Raw genomic sequence first — 12,544 nt, forward strand, 5'->3', positions numbered from 1 at the left:
TTTTGTTTTCTGTACAAAATTTTATTTGAATCCCCCCCACCTCCATAAGCATAAAAAATAAACATAATACCCATGATAATGATCAATATTGTAATAATAAACAATTGCTCTAGAGATGTTTTTGAATTGTATACAATTTGCTGTGCTGATCAGAATCTACACGCTCACACACAAAGGGGGAGGGTGGGGGCTGGACTCTCGTTCATGTGTTGCCATGAAAGATACCAGCTCAGTCTCTATTTCACTGGAAGAGTGGGGAAGGAGGAAGGGACTAGGGCAGTTGTTCTAGCACCCTGCAGAGAAAGAGGTACTCCCCTCTGCAGACAAAAACCTAACCCCATCCTCCTGTGACCACAACCTGTCAGATTCCCTGTCTTCTGTTTAATCTGATCTCTCCACACGGCATCATGACAATGGAACATCTGATTTGATGGTGTGGTGGTGGGAGATCTGACCAGCAACAAGCAGGTACATGCACAAAAGAGTACCCATAATAGTCTGCTGCCGAGAGTACTAAGAAAACACCACTATACACGTTATTCTTATCATAATCATTGTTTCTCTATATCACTACCAACATAAGAGAGGGCGAGGGAAGGGAGGTAGGGGAGGGCGAGGGAAGGGAGGAGGGGAGGGCGAGGGATGGTAGGAAGGAAGGGAGGGGGAGGAAAGGGGAGGGAGGGCAGGGAAGGGAGGAAAGGGAGGGCAGACTGGTGAGGGGAGGAGAGGTAAATCAGGTAGGCGTCTAAGCACGCTCCCCACGGATACGACGGGCCAGCTGGATGTCTTTGGGCATGATGGTGACACGCTTGGCGTGGATGGCGCACAAGTTGGTGTCCTCAAACAGACCAACCAGGTAAGCCTCGCTGGCCTCCTGCAGACAACAAAGAACAGGTTGGAGAAATGGCTCACAACAACACACTTAAAAATGTGTGGACAATATCAACCTGTAAAATTATATATTGTCATACATTCAGGCACATGATCGAAGCATTCCTCTTCAGTGTGTGATAATTTTTTTTGTAAGTAATAATGCATAATGCAATTATTGTCCTCATGCCTCAAACTTGAGATATGTGGTTTATGAAAGCTTGTATCCCTTAGTTGGGGTTAGCACTGACCTGCAGGGCTCCAATGGCTGCACTCTGGAAACGCAAGTCAGTCTTGAAGTCCTGAGCGATTTCTCTCACCAGGCGCTGGAAGGGCAGCTTGCGGATCAGCAGCTCAGTGGACTTCTGGTAACGACGGATCTCACGCAGGGCCACAGTACCAGGCCTGGAAGGAAACACACACAGTTAGAACAATCCCATGACTAACACCACTGTATGGATTCATTACAAAAATCCAGAGTCAAACATGTCATCAAACTCTTTAGGCCTAAATCCTTCTCTCTTGCATCAGGCAGTGATGGAGTCATAATAAGGGCCAGTAGTGTGGCTCAGGGACAGAGGGCAGCTTTGGCAAGACCTTTCAGCCTCTCTGTCACTCTCACCTGTAGCGATGGGGCTTCTTGACCCCGCCAGTAGAAGGGGCACTCTTGCGGGCAGCTTTGGTGGCCAGCTGCTTACGTGGGGCTTTGCCTCCAGTAGATTTACGGGCTGTCTGCTTGGTACGGGCCATGGCTCCTATAAATCACCTGAACAAAGGGGAGAACCACAATAATTACTATAGCTTAAACTTTTAGTCATTGCAATTATACCTGATAATAAGTAACTGAATTTGTATTCATCCATTACCTCGGCTGATTCAAAACTTTCACAAAATGTGAAAAGCCTTGTGAAACAAGACTATTTCTGTACAATAATTGGGTGTTCCACTCACTGTCATTGAACACATCTAGAACCCAAAAAAGTGTTGAGAGGCTACAACATGAATCTTCCCAATCAAAGTCGACAGTGGGCCAATCAATCAATCAATGGGGGGAAACGACGGCATTGGTTGGTTAGTCAATCTAATTGTGTAAACATATGACTAAGCCCAATCAGCGTGTGTTCTGTCACGAGGAGGCGGGATCTACAGCTCATAGGCGTTGTTGGTAGCGACCGCCCACTCCGCTGTGACGATGGCGGCTGCTTGATGCGCAACCGGGATAAAGACCAGAGGCAGAAGAGCAAAGGAGTACCACTAAAACTTTGATATTTAAATAAACAGCTGTTTGACAATATCATCAAACAACTAATATACGTAAAAGAAGACATCTCAGAGAACTCGTATGTAGGCACAGAAACGGACTTCGAACCCCAATGCCTGCGTACAACCGAAGCGAACCCGCGCATAATTTGAAATTGTTTTTATCCAGTTGCACTAGCTGTAGAAAAGGCTGCAATTCTGTGCGGTTTCGACAGTCGGGTTTGTTATTTTTCTCTACGACGAAAATGAGATGGATTTCCAACAAAATAACACCACAATTGATGCAAACTGAAACTTTTCAAATGTGAAGATCACGTAAATTAAAAGCAGTCGAGTGTTTGACTTACCTACACCAAAAGTGGTTAAAAAGAATGTGAGAAGTGTTTAGCTTGTCTGGCGGTGTCAGTATTTTCTTCCTCGTATCCACAATGGGAACAACCGTCCAGCGGGAAAATGGCCGCTATGTCAATCATTTCTCCCAGAATGCCATAGTGTATACAAACATTTCTTGTTTCGTTTCATTTGTGGCGCTTCAGACCACTAGCGGTTCTGGGGGGCAGTGCCCCTGTGACAAGAATTTTGGACCCCCTTGTGCTCCCCCTAAATGTGGAGTATGAAATAATTTTAACATACATTTTTGCTATCGCTTTTTTTTTTTTTACATCCGTTAGTGGAGCTGGCCCCTCTAACAGTACAACTGGCCCAAGCTTGCCCCCCCCCCCGTTGAAATGGTCTAGAACCGCCAATGCTTCAGACACATCTTTGGATATTTTTTTGTACGCCACTGAATGATATTTTGTATCAGTCTCCAAATTTCATATGCGAACATAGTAGCCTACTTGCTATAAATATTGTTCTCAAGATGTGGAAAAGTTTTGGCTTTTCAATTTGCCATGCTCAAGAAAGCTATTATGCTGAAGTAATTGTGCATTTCTATATCATCGTACAACCTTAGTCACAAGTCTTGTGCAAATGTCACCCTGCAATGTCAAAGGTCTGGTTTCCAATCAATGGTGTAAAGTACTTAAGTAAAAATACGTAAGTACTACTTTAGTTTGAGGTATTTTATCATTTGGATTTAAAAAAAAAAAGTTTACTCCACACATTATCCCCGACACCCAAAGGTACACGTTACATTTTGAATGTTTAGGACAGGAAACGGGTCCAATTCACGCACTTACCAAGAGAACGACCCTGGTCATCCCTACTCTCTCGGATCAGGCACTCACAGAACAGACGCTTACACATATTTAGCAGCTGATATTGCGGGTGTAGCGAAATGTGTTCCTAGATCCAACAGTGCAGTAATAGCTAAACAATTCACACATCTTAAAATGGAATTAAGAAATATATTAAGACGAGGAAAGTCTGAGTATGAATGTGATGGAAAGATTTTGGACATGCTTGTAAATGATGTCTGAGTGTTACTGTGCCCCTGGTTATCCGTAAAAAAAAAAAAAAAGTTAAACGGTGCCGTGTGCAGATAAGGAATTTGAAATTTACACTTTGATAAAGTATATTTAAAACCGAATACTTACTCATGTAGTATTGTACTGGTGAGTTTCACTCATCATTTTCTATAAAAATTTGAAAAAGTGTCTTTACTTGTAGTCAAGTAAAACAAGTGGGTACTTTTTCCCCTACCACGGTTTCCAATGAATATGACAGTTCAAATAATATGAAACGGTTCACTATTTAAACTATACAGTAAATCGATTAAAATACCATTGCCAGCAGCATACAACTCAGTACAGGCCAATCACTTCACTCAACCAGTTGTGGAACATTAGTTTATCACCTTTGTATGAGAATTCTGGATATTACAAATGTCTGCTTAAAAAAAACAAAGTAAAATAAACGAAATCAGTATGAAAAGGGTATCACAACCTGAGAAAGGAACTCAAATAATCTGGATAAAAACATGGGAAAAATACAAACATTGTGCTACATATAGGCCTATGCAATATTTTGAATCATGCAAAGTCATATTTTTATTGATCAATTTCAGCACAGAATTAACCATTTGTAAATGTATCATGTAAACAGTAGAAACACTAGTTGTAAAAAAATTTATAAAGGGTACATGTAAAAACACCACATGTATACCAATTAGAAAACCAACCCTGTTATAATAATATCAATAGTAGGAGGGGGAAATGCTTGCCCAAGATGCTTCATGCATGCACCCTTTGCTGTGCCGAGTTGCATACACATTAAAGGTGTGACTCAGATCAGCTTCAAAACAGATACAAAGTACCCTAAAACTCTGCTGCTAAGCAAACTAAGGGGGACAAGACTACACACTACCTGTGTCACATAATTACTCAAATCAAGCTCCTTATAAGGATAAGTGGGAAGGGAGGAAAAGACAGGCTGAGGTAAAAATAAGGAGGCGTCTAAGCACGCTCCCCACGGATACGACGGGCCAGCTGGATGTCTTTGGGCATGATGGTGACACGCTTGGCGTGGATGGCGCACAAGTTGGTGTCCTCAAACAGACCAACCAGGTAAGCCTCACTGGCCTCCTGCAGACAAAAAAAAAGAAGTTAAATTCAGCTGACATGCATAAGCTCTAACTTGGTATGGACCAATGCATTATTTGAACATTTGGGGAGAGGACTGCCAGTAGGTCACCACCTTTTAAGGGATACTTTGGGATTTTGGCAATGAGGCCCTTTATCCACTTCCCCCGAGTCAGTATGAAGAAAGTTTGAGCCAATGCTAACTAGCATTAGTGCAATGACTAAAAGTTATTTATATCTACGAGCATGCTAGCAGATACCCATAGACTTTCAGTCATTGTGCTAATACTAACCAACTTTCTTCATACTGGACAGACGTATGGCATTCAGTAGTTCATCCGAATCAGCAAAAGATGATAAAGGGCCTCATTGCCAAAATTATGACGTTTCCCTTTGAGTGTACAGATTCCCGATAGGTCTGGCTTTAGTGTTATTTGGTGGGTTAACGAAAATCATAAACCCTGACCTGCAGGGCTCCAATGGCTGCACTCTGGAAACGCAGGTCAGTCTTGAAGTCCTGAGCGATTTCTCTCACCAGGCGCTGGAAGGGCAGCTTGCGGATCAGCAGCTCAGTGGACTTCTGGTACCGACGGATCTCACGCAGGGCCACAGTACCAGGCCTGGAGTTAAACACACAGTAATTAACCACTGGTCCTTTACCTACACAAAATTATTAAAGGAGACCATGACACCAGGTGGGTCAAAGTCTGTTCAGGCACTACGCGTTGTCACTCTCCATCACCTGTAGCGATGGGGCTTCTTGACCCCGCCAGTAGAAGGGGCACTCTTGCGGGCAGCTTTGGTGGCCAGCTGCTTACGTGGGGCTTTGCCTCCAGTAGATTTACGGGCTGTCTGCTTGGTACGGGCCATGGCTCCTACAAATTACCTGATTAAAGGCAAAATTGAGACAGGAATGTTCCACTGGATATCATAAGGTGAATGCACCAATTTTAAGTCGCTCTGGATAAGAGCATCTGCTAAATGACGTAAATGGAAGTGTAACCAACTAGATATCAAATTGCAGTGTAAAACCATGTTAGCCTGCTGAAAACGCCACAATGCGACGTGTCAACATACTTCCAAATGCCAAGCTTTCATGAGGCATTTGATTTTAGGTGAGACATTTTAGCTCTATGAACTCATAAAAGTGCATCGTTTGGTCTATTAATGATTGGATACACTATCCAATAAGTGGTGTTTGGAATAATCTGTTAGAAGAAGTTAACTAATGTTACGTTAGAAGCAAAAATATTGTCATCGGATTACAGATACTTTTTCAAAAGAAGACAGTTACATTTAGAAAGAACGTTATGACAATACATTGACACCCTTCAATGACTTTCAATTCATCATTGGAAAAAAGGCACGTTTAAATTTGTTCCACCTGACCATAAATTGAGACCACTAGGATGACACACAAAAAGCGTTCGATGGATCTTTTGTTTAACGATTCTAAAGGAAAATTAATCCAAATGTAAAAGGAAGTAATCAGATTACGTTACTGAGTTAGTACTGGTTAATCCAAAAATTATATTAGAGGACAATTTGACAGGTAACTAGTAGCCGACACCACTTAAAGTAACCTACCAATCAAGAACATGCTTACAATTTGATATTTGTTTACAACACTGATTATACCCAAGTCTGTGGCTCAATTACGCAAAGATGTACATCAAATTGAGCGAATTACAGCGTAAAGGTTTCTTACAACTACCAATCGGGACTTGTTAAGTGATCTGATGGGCGGGATTTTCTTCCTTGTCCGCCAATGAGCAATGTTTTTCACCAAATAGGTCCCGCCTCTTACGCATTGGAGACGATGGCTGCTGTAACAGGAACGTATTAACGGGAAGGAAAATTCGAATGTGTTTTACAAGAGGGTGACAATTAAAACGACATTTAAACGATGACATTGCTGCTTTATACTAATAAACACATTGAAGATTGTTCTAGACACCACTAGGAATCGATTGAAAAACTTCAGTACTCAGAAGATCACTCAGAACCGGTGCATAACCGTGTCAAATTCGACAGGAGTGTTTTGGTCTCTAGTTACTACAAGCAGATAATAGCTTGCTTTTTCGGTCGTCGAGCTTGGGTTTCCCTATGATTGCGGATTTAGTTGCAAAAAGATACTATCTAAAGAACAAAAAAGTGAAAATTCACAAATACACAATATATTTTTTTTAATATTTCAAACGCGACACTTACCTTTGATACAACAGCTAATGTTTAAATGTGAAACTGGTCTCGTGTCCTTATTTATTGCGTTGTTCCCACAACAGAATGGAGTCCTATATTGGGTTAAAATGGCAGGTTACCCACAATGCATCTGCTGCGACAAGAGAGACCAACTTTTCTGCACGTTTATCAATTGACCCATTCAGTCAATTATCAATCATCTTAACTGAAAGACATGATCAGTACATTCAGAAAAGCGTGATATACTACATAACGTGCGATGTTTTTTAAATGTCCATTTATTGCATTGGCAGATATTGACCATTTAAATGTAAGACAATTATGGACTAATTGAAGGTGTTTTATGGGACACGATTCAACGTGAGCGTACGAGACAAAATGTCTATAATTACAAAATTAGTAATTACTGGATTTCTGTTACCTAAAGTTGTTAATGTAAGAAATCAAACAACTTAGATTCTCAGATGACATTTCTTGGAAGGTTTGTGTATTGTGACAAACATTGCTTTAGTATTATATACAAGTTTTAAATCACAAAAGTACTAAAATACCTAGCAAAAATCGTATCATTTTATACATTTTGGGCCTACAAATATCTTATTACCAGGGGTGGTTTTTACACAAGCCCTCCTCGAGGTGGCGATAGAGGCCCATCAGTTCGTGCTGATCCAGCAGAGCATGGACTGGAGACGTCGGAGGGCTCCGCTGACGCTCGTTGAACTCCCGGGTACTGCTCTGCTAGTAGATTCGGCCAGAGAGGCTGAAAACTGTGTCTAGCGGTCAATCTTTGATAAACAAACAATCAAACTTTACTCGGTGTGGCGGCAGTTCGCACGGCTGTGCTGAGACTGGGTCAGATATGGTAAGAGATATTGATGGAGAAGAAAGTAAAGCAAGTATGGAGCACAGTGGTACAAATAAAGGAGGGAGTAAGAAAAAGAAAGCGGGAGAGAAAGTGTAGGGGGTTTGAAACGGAGCGGGAGGTCTATGGAGGCAGAAAAGGAAGTTTGAGGAGAGCAACAGTTTCCAACGCTAGCGGCAGTTCGGTGGTCGGAAGGGCAAGATAAGACGCGAGGGGAGCATGGAGGTCAGGAGGAACATAAAGTGGTTCTGAAGTTTAGGGAGGACAGAGGAGTTGGGGCGATGAGTCCGATAAAGTTGACGGCTGTGATAAAGGAGTTGATTGGGCAAGTTGTAATGCTAAAGTGTTAAGAGATGGGAGCTTGGTGTACGGTAAGGACATGTCGCAGAGGGAAGCACATAGGGAAGTGTATGGTGGTGTCGAGCAGCTGGACTGATCAAGCAGGGAAGCAGTGGATTAAAGGGCAGGGCCTGTGAGTGACAGCACTAAAGAGGTAAGGGACAACTTGAGAGGAGGCGTTCTAGTGACTGTTCAACGTTTGCAAGCAACAAGGGGTGGAGTTAGGATGGATGGAAATGGGCAAATTATGGAAAATCTGATAGAAATGAAAGATCTGGTATGCCTGAATGATGGCTGGGGGACCAGGTTTGATGTAGTGCCACAGGGAAAGAGTCTGCCTTAGACCTCACTCTGGTATCTAGTGTGATGGTAGGAATCTGTGAGTGGGGGATAGATCTTCTGCACAGATTCTGTCAGTCCTGGGCCCTGACAGTCAATCTCAGTAAGACAAAAATAATGGTGTTCCAAAAAAGGTCAATTTCCCAGGACCACGAATACAAATTCCATCTAGACACCGATGTCCTAGAGCAGTGGTTCCCAAACATTTTATAGTCCCATACCCCTTCAAACATTCAACCTCCAGCTGTACCCCCTCTAGCACCAGGGTCAGCGCACTCTCAACTGTTGTTTTCTGCCATCATTGTTAGCCTGCCACACACACACTAACCTAAACATTTATTAAACATAAGAATGAGTGTGAGTTTTTGTCACAACCCGGCTCGTGGGAAGTGACAAAGAGCTCTTATAGGACCAGGGCACAAATAATAATCTAATAATAATCAATAATTTTGCTCTTTACTTAGCCATCTTACATAACTTTATTTGTTCATTGAAAATTGTGAATAACTCACCACAGGTTAATGAGAAGGGTGTGCTTGAAAGGATGCACATAACTCTGCAATGTTGGGTTGTATTGGAAAGAGTCTGTCTTAAATAATTTTCCACTCACAGTCTGTGCTTGTATTTAGTTTTCATGCTAGTGAGGGCCAAGAATCCACTCTCACATAGGTATGTGGTTGCAAAGGGCAACAGTGTCTTAACAGCACGATTTGCCAAGGCAGGATACTCTGAGCACAGCCCAATCCAGAAATCTGGCAGTGGCTTCTGATTAAATTACATTTTCACAGAACCGCTTGTTGCAATTTCGATGAGGCTCTCTTGTTCAGATATTGGTAAGTGGACTGGAGGCAGGACATGAAAGGGATAACAAATCCAGTTGTTTGTGTCATCCATTTTGGGAAAGTACCTGCGTAATTGCACACCCAACTCACTCAGGTGCTTCGCTATCTCACATTTGACATTGTCCGTAAGCTTGAGTTCATTTGCACACAAAAAATCATACAATGATGGAAAGACCTGTGTGTTGTCCTTGTTAATGCAGACGGATAAGAGTTCCTTCTTAATCATAGCCTCAATTCTGTCCCGCACATTGAATATAGTTGTGGAGTCCCTGTAATCCTAGATTCAGGCCAGTCGTGTCAAAAACTCGTCATCATGCAAGCGGTCAGACAAGTGAAAATTATGGTCAGTAAAGAAAACTTTAAGCTTGTCTCTCAATTAAAAAAAACTTGTCAATACTTTGCCCCTTGATAACCAGCGCACTTCTGTATGTTGTAAAAGCGTTACATGGTCACTGCCCATATCATTGCATAGTGCACGAGATTTCAGAGGCCTTGCTTTAACAAAGTTGACCATTTTCACAGTTGTGTCCATAACGTATTTCAAGCTGTCAGGCGTTCCCTTGGCAGCAAGAGCCTTTCGGTGGATGCTGCAATATACCCAAGTGGCGTTGGGAGCAACTGCTTGCACGTAAGTTACCACTTCACTATGTCTCCCTGTCATGGCTTTTGTGCCAACGTAAAACACCAAATAATGCATGCAGAGCAGAATTAGGCCAATACCCGCTAATGATCAAAATCCTGAAAAGAGCTGTTAAATTCTACAACCACCTAAAAGGAATCAATTCCCAAACCTTCCATAAAGCCATCATCTACAGAGAAATAAACCTGGAGAAGAGCCCCCTAAGCAAGCTGGTCCTGGGGCTCTGTTCACAAACACAAACAGAGCCCCAGGACAGCAACACAATTAGACCCAACCAAATCATGAGAAACAAAAAATAATTACTTGACACATTGGAAAGAATTGACCAAAAAAACTGAGCAAACTAGAATGCTAATTGGCCCTAAACAGAGAGTACACATGGGGCAGAATACCTGACCACTGTGACTGACCCAAACTGAAGGAAGGCCGGAGGGAGGAGGAGATGTGTCCGTGGATGGAGTAGGCAGGGTGGGTGTTTGGAAGGGCAAAGCGGGATCAGTTTCAGGAGCTGAGTAAGGAGGTGATGGCTCGGGTGGATATGAGAGGGGATGTGGATAGTATGAATAACTGGGTGAGAACAGCGTTAGTGGGGGCAGCTACTGAGGTTATACCTAAGAGTTCAGGGAGGAGGAGGAGGAAAGCAGTCCCATGGTGGGCAGATGAGTGTGGGGCAGCGGGGAGGAGTAGGAACAGGACATTTAGAGTACTGAAAAGGATGCATAACTTCCAACATCTGATTCAGTATAAACAGGCCCTGGTGAGGAGAACTATCCGTCAGTCTGATTCAGTATAAACAGGCCCTGGTGAGGAGAACTATCCGTCAGTCTGATTCAGTATAAACAGGCCCTGGTGAGGAGAACTATCCGTCAGTCTGATTCAGTATAAACAGGCCCTGGTGAGGAGAACTATCCGTCAGTCTGATTCAGTATAAACAGGCCCTGGTGAGGAGAACTATCCGTCAGTCTGATTCAGTATAAACAGGCCCTGGTGAGGAGAACTATCCGTCAGTCTGATTCAGTATAAACAGGCCCAGGCCCTGGTGAGGAGAACTATCCGTCAGTCTGATTCAGTATAAACAGGCCCAGGCCCTGGTGAGGAGAACAATCCGTCATGCAAAGAGGTCATGTTGGCGTCGGTTCTGTGACACCATTGGAAGGACGACACCTGTGGAGGATGATTAAGAGGATGAGTGGGGTCAGAAGGAGGGGGAGAGAGAATGAGAGAGGAGCATCCTGCAATGCTGGATAGGAGGGAGGATGTAAAGGATGCGTTGAATGCATCATATACCATGGCAGAGGTGAAAAGGGCAATAGGCAAGGCTGGGTTAACTTCACCTGGGAAAGATGAGGTGTGCTATGTTATGTTGGCCCATCTTAGTGATGAGGCACTGGATAAGGTATTAGTGTTGTACAACAGAGTGTGGGAGGAGGGGAAACTACCAGGCAGTTGGAAGGAGGCAGTAGTGGTACCAATCCAGAAGCCAGGAAAGGATCCAACGAGGCCAACAAGCTATCGGCCAATAGCTTTAACATCACATGTATGTAAGATTATGGAAAGTATGATTACGGAGAGGCTCACTTTCTTCCTGGAGAGCAGGGGGCTAGTACCACCAGAGTGGGTTTAGGAAGGGGAATTATGGACCCAGTGCTCTGCTTATAGAAGCAGAGGTCAGGAAGGCTCAGGTGAACAAGTAGACTGTTGTAGCTGTCTTTTTTGATGTGGAGAAGACGTATGATATGATGTGGAACGAGGGCTTGTTAATCAAGCTTGATATTATGGGGGAAGGAGGACGAACGTACAACTGGATAAAGGATTTCCTGTTTGGAAGTTCTATCCAGGTGAGGGTCTCTATCAGGCAGCTACCTGGTGGATAACGGTACACCACAGGGGAGCGTGATTAGTCCTCTGTTGTTCTCAATCATGATCAATGATGTTTACTCTCAGTTACAGACAGATATTGGGAGGTCGTTATTTGCAGATGATGGGGCCTTATGGAAGAGGGGAAGAAATGTGCCATTACATAGTCAGGAAGGTACAGGAAGCAATTGATGAGGTAGAGTGGTGGGCATTAATGTGGAGATTCAGGTTCTTTGTAGAGAAAACTCAGACAGTGTTCTTTACCAGGAGGAAGGTGGGAGAGGAGGTATGCTTCAGGTTATATGGGAGAAACTTGGACAGGATGGGGGTCTTTAGGTTCCTCGGGGTATACTTTGACACTAGACTGACCTGGGCAGAACACATTGAGAGAGTGGTGGTAATGTGTAAGATGGTGCTAAATGTGATGCGCTGTCTGACAGGGAAGGAGCGGGGGGCTGGGCGTTCCTCATTGAGGACCATGTATTTTGCATTGATCCGATCTTTAATAGACTATGGCAGTATAGCGTATGGTTCGGCAGCCCGGACCTCATTGGAAAGGCTAGATGTCATACAGGGGCAAGGACTCAGAATATATAATGGGGCGTTTCGGACGTCCCCGTTGGCTGCACTACAGGTGGAGATTGGGGATATGCCATTGCAGATTAGGAGACAGCAGCTGGCAATAAATTATTGGGTCACCCTACACGTTCATGGGGTTTCTCATCCTGCGAAAGGGATTTTACCGGCATGCTGGGAACATGAGCGAAGACAGAACACAAGCTTTGGGTGGGTGGGTGGGTAATAATAACCC

General features: G+C 43.5%; 2 protein-coding genes across 3 annotated transcripts; both read right to left on the reverse strand.

Moving 5' to 3' along the window:
• LOC106612615 (histone H3.3A) lies at nucleotides 1-2,609 on the reverse strand. 2 transcript variants are annotated; one of them, XM_014213949.3, is made up of 4 exons: nucleotides 2,478-2,609; nucleotides 1,493-1,636; nucleotides 1,122-1,275; nucleotides 1-874 (listed from the first exon to the last, which is right to left on the reverse strand). In XM_014213949.3, the coding sequence occupies exons 2-4, from the start codon at nucleotides 1,618-1,620 to the stop codon at nucleotides 746-748; spliced, it is 411 nt and encodes a 136-aa protein (XP_014069424.1). In that variant the 5' UTR covers nucleotides 1,621-1,636; nucleotides 2,478-2,609; the 3' UTR covers nucleotides 1-745. The 2 variants fall into 2 exon arrangements, with proteins under 2 accessions (XP_014069424.1, XP_014069425.1); XM_014213950.3 differs by having other exon boundaries at nucleotides 462-874; nucleotides 2,482-2,607.
• Nucleotides 2,610-3,906: 1,297 nt separating this feature from the next.
• LOC106612614 (histone H3.3A) lies at nucleotides 3,907-6,991 on the reverse strand. The gene is made up of 4 exons (XM_014213948.2): nucleotides 6,864-6,991; nucleotides 5,395-5,538; nucleotides 5,119-5,272; nucleotides 3,907-4,655 (listed from the first exon to the last, which is right to left on the reverse strand). The coding sequence occupies exons 2-4, from the start codon at nucleotides 5,520-5,522 to the stop codon at nucleotides 4,527-4,529; spliced, it is 411 nt and encodes a 136-aa protein (XP_014069423.1). The 5' UTR covers nucleotides 5,523-5,538; nucleotides 6,864-6,991; the 3' UTR covers nucleotides 3,907-4,526.
• Nucleotides 6,992-12,544: the final 5,553 nt, after the last annotated feature.

The sequence above is a fragment of the Salmo salar genome, chromosome 09, assembly GCF_965601325.2.
Source record: "Salmo salar chromosome 09, fSalSal1, whole genome shotgun sequence".
In the NCBI taxonomy this organism is placed as follows: Eukaryota; Metazoa; Chordata; class Actinopteri; order Salmoniformes; family Salmonidae; genus Salmo; species Salmo salar.

What these genes read in the sequence shown, in the direction of transcription:
- LOC106612615 (XM_014213949.3), bottom strand. Translation starts at nt 1,620, where the DNA reads ATGGCCCGTACCAAGCAGACAGCCCGTAAATCTACTGGAGGCAAAGCC. An exon ending in AAGAAGCCCCATCGCTACAG is followed by an intron (nt 1,276 to 1,492) that starts GTGAGAGTGACA and finishes GTTTCCTTCCAG; the next exon opens with GCCTGGTACTGTGGCCCTGC. An exon ending in CAGCCATTGGAGCCCTGCAG is followed by an intron (nt 875 to 1,121) that starts GTCAGTGCTAAC and finishes TGTTGTCTGCAG; the next exon opens with GAGGCCAGCGAGGCTTACCT.
- LOC106612614 (XM_014213948.2), bottom strand. Translation starts at nt 5,522, where the DNA reads ATGGCCCGTACCAAGCAGACAGCCCGTAAATCTACTGGAGGCAAAGCC. An exon ending in AAGAAGCCCCATCGCTACAG is followed by an intron (nt 5,273 to 5,394) that starts GTGATGGAGAGT and finishes GTTTAACTCCAG; the next exon opens with GCCTGGTACTGTGGCCCTGC. An exon ending in CAGCCATTGGAGCCCTGCAG is followed by an intron (nt 4,656 to 5,118) that starts GTCAGGGTTTAT and finishes TTTTGTCTGCAG; the next exon opens with GAGGCCAGTGAGGCTTACCT.